Source organism: Streptopelia decaocto, assembly GCF_964273445.1.
Source record: "Streptopelia decaocto genome assembly, chromosome: 3".
Taxonomy (NCBI): Eukaryota; Metazoa; Chordata; class Aves; order Columbiformes; family Columbidae; genus Streptopelia; species Streptopelia decaocto.
In genome coordinates this window covers 28861125-28868667 of record NC_138656.1, presented here as the reverse complement: position 1 = coordinate 28868667, position 7543 = coordinate 28861125, and the positions used below count along the sequence as shown (strand labels likewise).

Genomic DNA, 7543 nt, shown 5'->3' with positions numbered 1-7543 from the left:
TTTCATAGATTTACACCTCAATCAGCCATTCAGATTTTTAATGCAAATCCTAAACCAGCATCATTTATCCATTAGGGAGCCAGGCTTTGAAACAGCATATCATTAGCTGCACCCTTGGCCCCCCGAAACCGCGCAGGCATCGGCGCCCCCCAAATGTGTGTCCCCCATGCCGGCTGACCCACACAAAGGCCGGTGGGCTCCAGGGAGAGGTGGACACCTCCACCGGGGCCAGGGCAGGTTGCTCCTCCGGGTTTGGGTTGGGGACCCGGTAAAAGGGGTAACTTTTTGAGGACAGGAGTGGCAAATGGCATGGAAGCAAAGGCCCTGTTTGAGAAGCTGGAGGGGAAAAAGGCTGAAGCCTGAGGCCAGGGTGGAGTAAGGCTAAAGGCGATCTCTATGGCCACCCTAACTGCCACAGCACGGTGGGGCGATCTTCTGGTGGTTTAATCAGAGGGAAGACAAATCCAAACCTATCAGTGTAAGGCTCAGCTGAGGTAAATTATTGCTGCCGGCTTGACGCCTTCTAGCTGCAGCTTCCAGACACGAAAATGAAGGAAGAGAAAGAAAAAAAAAACAATCCCAAACTTTCACGCCTCTGAATCCTTTCAAGTATTAAATCTTGTTAAAAATAAAACCGGATGAGAGCGACGCTCCTACCAACCAGGTGCAGAAATATTGCACTTAGAAATACTGTACTGGCATCGAAGATCTCCTTTCTACCCAAACCTGGGGGTGACTGGAAGTGCCGAGATTTTTTCCTATAAAGGCCTCTCTGCTGCCTCGCTGCCGGAGGAACAGAAAATGCAGCCCGAAATCAAGCCTGAGACCTGTGCGAGGGTGCCGGCCATTTGGGAGCCTTTTATCCCCTCCTGGGTAATACTTCTGCCCTCTAATACCCGCGTGGGGAAAAACTAAGTCCATTACGCGACCTCCTTTTCCCACCCACGTGTAACACGGGGGCCCCATTGTCTGTGTTCTTCCCCCTCAAGCAATTCCCGTCCATTCGCGTTTCGCACAAGCGGGCATTATTTTCTTTAACCCCCCGTTGGCGACGGGGCAGTGACGCCGCCGGAGCTGTCAGTGGGGAGACCCACGGCGGAGTCGCGCGTTGAGCGAAGCCCGGGGGGCGGAGGAGGCGAACCCCGACGGGGTAGGCGCTGCTTGAGGCCGTCCGTGTCCTTCCCCGCGGTGACTCCCATGGGGAGCCGGAGGAGAAATCCGCCCGCCAGCTACTACGCGGGTCTCCGCAGTTCGCGGTCGCTCAGCGCCCCAGCGCGGAAAATCATCGATACCCCGGCCAGGGGCGGTTCCACGGGGGGAACACATCCCCTTCGTGCTCGCTGTACACAGACGCGCGGCTTTTCCTCGGGGGTACCAAAAGTGTATGAACATATTTGAACACCAGCTTATTTCTTAAAATTCCCCATTAGTGGCTTGCTGTAAGATGTCACACCCTAGGGGTTCCCCACACATCCCTAGGTGCCCTCTTGGGGCGACGGGACGCGTGGGGAGGTCCAAGCGGTTCCTAAGGATTTCCGTAAACCTAGTTCGGACTTGCCAAAAAAACAGGAAAGAAGGAAGGAAGAGGGAGAGAGGAGTCGGGCAACACGAAGGTAGATCGGAAGTCCAAATCAGTTTGGAAATGGTGAAGAAACTCCAGGCACGTTTCTCCCTAAATCCCTGGTAAGTTTCAGAATTGTATTTTCAAGTAAAAACAAGTTTAGAATTTACCCCTCGTTAATTCGCGTCTGAATAATTTGCCCAAGGGCAAAGCAAAAGTTTAATGGAAATAAAAAGAAAAAAGAAAAAGAAAAAAGAAAGAGAGGAGAAAAAAAAAAATGAAAGAAATAAAATAAAGATGCTGAAATACTGCTAGTCATGCAAATAAAGGCTTCTTTCAGCACATTACAATATACTCCGGATTCGAGGGGAGGAGCTGCAGCCCGCTTGGGGCGAGGAGTTTATGTTTTTGTTTTCATTTAAAGCTACAAAACAAAATGTCTTAACCGCTCTCTGCAGACACTCGGCCCTGCGGACGGGCGGCCAGGAGAAGGCTTTCAGCTCGGAGTGCACAAAAAAAAGGACCTGGGGGGAAAACGCTGGAGCCCGCGGTGGCGGGGGAGGGGGGTCCGGAGGGACACGGCCGTGCTCTCGGCCCCGCCGCTATCAGCCCGGTGTCCCCGCTGCCGTCTGCAGCCTCGGCTCAAGGTCGGTCTGTCCCCCCAAATTCCCTCCGGGGTGTCCCGCCAAGCCGGGGAAGGCTGAAGCCGGCGGTGGCGCAGGGGCCGCGCAGCGCTGCGCGTCCCGCGGAGCTACGGCGGGGCAGGGCGAGGGGCGAGGCGACCATGGGGAGGGCGTGTTTTTCCGTGGTGGACAAAAACACCAACATCGCTGGGTAGATAAGAAAATGGAATACTGTATTTGATTTAGAAAGTTTGTACATATAGATAAACACGCAGTTAAGGAAACAATAGTTTAAGCGTCCTACGTGGAGTTTTAGAAGAGACCCCCCAAAGCTGCTATGAAATACTCAAAATAGCTTTTGCATAAGATAACTACAGTTGCACCCTAAGCATTTTTTCTTTTTTTTTTTTTTTTTTCTATCGCTGAGGTCCCTTTTGAAAACCTAGCACGTCAGATCTTGACAGCTAAGTTTGTGCAAGGAACACCGAGTCAAGGAAAATAAAAAGGAGAGAGAGAAAGGGTGGGAGGGAGGTAGACGGGGGGGAGGGAGAAAGAAAGAGTAGAGCAAATATAATATACAAGCATTTCTACACATATATTACAAACTGGGAAAATGACCGCATCATTAAGATATACATAATTCATATAAAATTTTGAAATAAAAATAAAAATCTGTTACAGTCATAACTATTCTTTTTCCACATTTATAACCAGTACCCACACAGGCAGTGACAGAAGTGTAGAAAAAAAGGTGCTTACGAATAAAATGATTGTCTGTTGAACAAAAAAACAGAAAATTGCATCTTGGCTGGACCATCACTTAGAATTAAAAAAAAAAAAAAAAAAAGAAAGGAAAAAAAAAAAAAAAAGAAAAATAAAGCCACCACGGAGTAAGGGAGAAGGATGGAGAAAGAGAGAGAAATAGGACCAACAAAAAGGCGATAAACATTTGTTATTTCCCTCTTCAAGGAGTTCCTTTTAATTTTTTTTTTCAATTTTTGCTTTTTGTACAAGTTCGATCGGAGTTTGCGTTTGTTTGTCTGGTTTCTGTTTGTTTTCCTTTACTATAGAGAATATTTTTTCCCAGATACAAATTTAATCATCATCATCATGCAAGTGGGTGAAATGCGTCCATGGAAAAGCGCAAAGGAGAAATCGTGCTTGTCCTAAAAAGAATACAATTGTCACTTTTGCTTTGCTTTTTTTTTTTCCTCTTTTTTTTTTTTCCTTTTTTTATATATATAATAATTATTATTTCCCGCCCCCCCCACCCTCCCGCTGCAGCACCAGCGTTTTGTGACTGTTGAAGTTTTAGCTCCATCTCTTGGTGGTGGTGTTGGCTGACGGTGGTGGTGTTGGTGGATTCTCTGATCCCTGTCTGTTTGTTTGCTATTATGTTTGGGTCGGGTTTGGCCTTTTCTTTCCTCCTGGCTGTGTGTATGCGTGCATGCGTGTGTGTGTCCTGATTCTAGGTTGCCTCGTTTTGTTTTGCTCGGGTCGGGTAGAGGGTGCTTGGCTGTTTGGATTTGGATTGTTTGTTTGTTTGTTTATTTTCCGATATCATACATCACATTCCGAGTCGCTGGAGGTTACCGAGAGGATGGAGGTGCCCGTCTCGGCTCTTTCTGTCAAACTGGAGACGCTGGTGGTCGGGCTGGCCGCCGTGGACGGAGACTCGGCCGAGCTGTGTGTCGGGCAGCCGGGCTCTGCCAGCGACCGCATGCCGCTCTGTCCTATCGCCTGGTGCTGGAGCCTGCATCGCGCCGGGAGACAAAACAACAGCACAGCCCCTCTGAGACACCGGCCACCGCCTCCCAGGGGACGGCGCCCGCCCGACCCCGTCTCCGCCCGGAAACCGCCGAGGCCTCGGCCGGGAGCGGACCCCCCAGTCCCGGCCCGGCCCGGAGCAGAGCGGAACCCCCGGCCGGCCCGGTTGCCTCCCCACAGCCCCCCGCGGAGCCCGGGAGCGGCGGCAGGGCCAAGCCGTGCGCCCGGGCCGCGCTGCCCCCGCTGCCGCCGCGCCCGGGCCGGCACCGCGGCTTCCCCGAGCCGCCAGGTCGGGCCACCTCGGGCGGGACGGCACCCGGCGCAAACACAAAGAGGGGGGTCGCGGTTCGAAAGGGGACGGGGCGGAGCGGGGGAAGAGGTTCCCTGCCCCGTGGTTTGAAAAACACAAGCAGAGTCTTCCGTCCCCCTGGATAGCCGTGCATCGCTGCTGCACCGCGGGCCTAGGAGAAAAGCAAGTCTGTGTGAGCTCCTTAAACACTTGGGCCACCGCGGAAAGCTGCCAGCACCCGTCTGTAGCGGGAAAAAAAATGTACAAGATTCTCATTTGGCGAATATCTGTCTAAATATTTTCCAGGGGACAGATAAATACTCTGGGGTCTGCGGCAGGACTGAAGGATGGTCCTGTCCTGAACAGGCAGCGCTATCAATAAAATCGAAAAAGTGCCATTGTGGAACACAACGCTTCTCTTCGCTCGAATTTTAAGTCTCTTTTCCATCTGAAAGCAAAAATTAGCTTTAAAGTGCTGGTCCTTTCACCGTCAACAATTAAGCGTACATTGCCGTTGAACATTTTTTTTTAAGAGTCAATATATCATTTTTACGTTCTCTAGCGTGTTGCAAATATTAATCTGCGCTCGTTTATCTCGCTCGAAACCCGAAGAAAGCCTAATTCAAGGACAAGAGCTAAAAGTCCTGGACTGAGCAGCCAGGCGCAACCTCCAGCGCCTAGCTACTGTGAATAAGACTACAGTCTTCGCTCAACTGCTTCTCACGGGGCTATTTGCTATTTAACTGCCTGCAAATAACAGAACAATGTAGCCGATTTATTCTACATTTCTCATTTTTTAAAGTTGTCTAATTTCAATGTCTTTTATTTTTATCCCATTTACAATTCCTGGTGCATTCATCTGCTGTCAACAGCATTGAGTCAACAAAAGCATCCGTAGGCAACTTCTGTTTATTTACAGTTCTAAGCTGATCTCTTTTCCATTTAATGGAAATTAAATGGCGAGGCACTTTTAGGTTGCATTTCTCCTACAGAATCTCAAATCAATAGCACCAGTGCTATAATTAGGAGGAATTCAAGAGACAGCATTTACAAGAGCAAGAAGTTTTGTTTACATGCTTACAGTGGTAGCTAAACCTAAAATAAAAACAGTGTGCCAAACTGGATTAAGGATCCATTTTCATTTGCGAAATAAGTTTTACGAGGGTGACAAAAGAAAAAAAAAAAAAGAAACAAACAAAATAAAATAGGGTGTCCCGCTTTTATCATGGCAGAGTAGACATAAATAAAAATAAAATAATTTTTAAAAAGAAAAAACACGGAGAGACACGCAAATAAATGCAGGGCAAATGCACGGACAACACGCGACCAGAGGGCCAGGTCGCCATGTGGTGTAAACAGAGAAATGGGGACGGGGAAAAGAAAAAGAGGCTTCCAGATCTCCTAAAGGCTTTTTTGTTGTTGTTGTTTTTTCTTTTTCTCCTTGAACCGAACGGCCCTGGGTGTGTGCGTGCTGGTCTTGCCGCGCATGCAGAGGAGCACGAACAATTCGATCGGAGCCTCCTGCTCCGCAGGAACCCTCTCTTAATTGCACCGCCCGCCTCGGCACTTCAGTGGGGGAACCGCGCCAGAGCCCGGCCGAACGCAGATCCCGGAAGGCCGAAAGCAAAACCGGAGCCCACCGACCCGGGGCCGTGGGGTTTCCCGTCCCCCGCCCGCCGCAGCGGCTTCGAGGAAGGAGGCAGGGAGAGCCAGGCTCTGCCCCGCCGCAGCCGCTGCGCCCCGCGCCCGCACACACGGAGCTTCCCACGCCCGCGGGGGAGCCCCAGCCCTGCCCGCACCCCGGGATCCTGTGCGGAGCCCCGGCTGGGCTCGGGGAGCGCCAAGCAACTTTAAGACGTGCCTGCCCCCTCCGCATCCCTGCCGCTGCCGGGAGGAGGGCAACCCGTTTTCTCCCGGTGGCAGTGATGGAGAGGAGAAGGAGGAGGAGGAAAGAGAGGCAGAGGCGCGCTGCCGGCCGGGCGGCCAAACGAGCCGCGGCGCGGAGCGCGGCCGCCCGCGGGTCCCCGCAGCCCACCTCGTCCCCCGCCCCGGAGAGGGGTCCCACAGCTCCACTGACCTGTTTTTAGCCGCCGCTGCTCTGTCTCTTTGCCTTCGGTTTTTGAACCAGTTGCCTACTTGCGTGGGGGTGAGCCCCGTGGCCTGAGCCAGTTCCCTTTTCTTGCTGGGGTTGGGGTAAGGGTCCTGCAGGTACCACTCCCTCAGGAGGCTGCGAGTCCTCTCCTTGAAGCAGTGCGTCTTCTGCTCACCATCCCAAATGGTCCTGGGCAGCGGAAACTTCTTCCTCACCCTGTATTTATCAACCGGTCCCAGCGGGCGACCCCTTAGCTTCTCGGCCTCCTGGTAGTGCGCTTCGAGCCACATGGCCTGCAACTTGCCGTGGGACTCCTTGGTGAATTTGTGGTTCTCCAGGATGTGGTAGAGGTCTCGGAAGTTGCCCGTGTGGAAGGCCACCACCGCCCGGGCGCGGAGGATGGACTCGTGCTTGTTGATGGCCTCGCATGCCCCTGGCGCCACCGGCAGCGACCAGAGGAACCTCCCCAGCCTCTCTATGTCTCCAGTCTCCTCCAGCGTCTCGCAGACGCTGGCCACTTGCTCCGGGGAGAAGTTGAGTGTGGGCAGTTGAAACATTGACAACTCTTCGTGGGGTGCCCGGGAGCTGCCGCCTCCACCGCCGCCGGCACCGGGGCTGCAGCCCGAGCCGCTGCCGCTGCCTCCGCCGCCGCCGCCGTTAGCGAGAAGGAGGGAGCGGTGGTGCGGGTCGGCGGCGAAGTTTGGCAAGAAGAAATGGGTGGGATAAAGCTCTAGCGGGGACCTGAACACCATGGGATGACCGGGGAGAGGGGAGATAAATCAAGGAGAAAAGAAAGAAAGGGAGGAAGAAGGGAGGAAAGGGCACACGCACCGCGCACGCATCCACACCCGCACACGCACACACAGCCACATAGAGGCACGGGGGCACACACGCACACGGGGACACAAGCTCACACGGGGACACACGCACACACACTCGCACGCACACGCATACACACGCGCACTCACACACACACGGCCCCGCGCCGCCGCCGAGTCAGGATTCAGTGATTCAACAGCAATCGCCCTAATGACAACAGCCTCATAATATCTCCCCTAAATCCACAGTGAGTGCAGCGCTGAAACATTTTGTTTCGCTTTTCTATTGGTCTTCTGAGTGTCGTTGTGGCGTTGCCATGGCAGCCCCTGCCAATCACTGTCAGCCCTGCCAATCATTACGGAGTACGTAAGGAAGGTTTTTACCACTTCGTC

The 7543-nt window shown here is 52.8% G+C and overlaps 1 protein-coding gene across 1 annotated transcript; it reads right to left on the bottom strand.

The window, feature by feature from the left end:
• Positions 1–3248: 3248 nt before the first annotated feature.
• SIX3 (SIX homeobox 3) lies at positions 3249–7084 on the bottom strand (the record flags this gene model as incomplete). Its single annotated transcript, XM_082048446.1, has 3 exons — positions 3249–3350; positions 3778–3937; positions 6318–7084. The coding sequence occupies 3 exons, from the start codon at positions 7082–7084 to the stop codon at positions 3249–3251; spliced, it is 1029 nt and encodes a 342-aa protein (XP_081904572.1).
• Between the last annotated feature and the right edge of the window lie 459 nt (positions 7085–7543).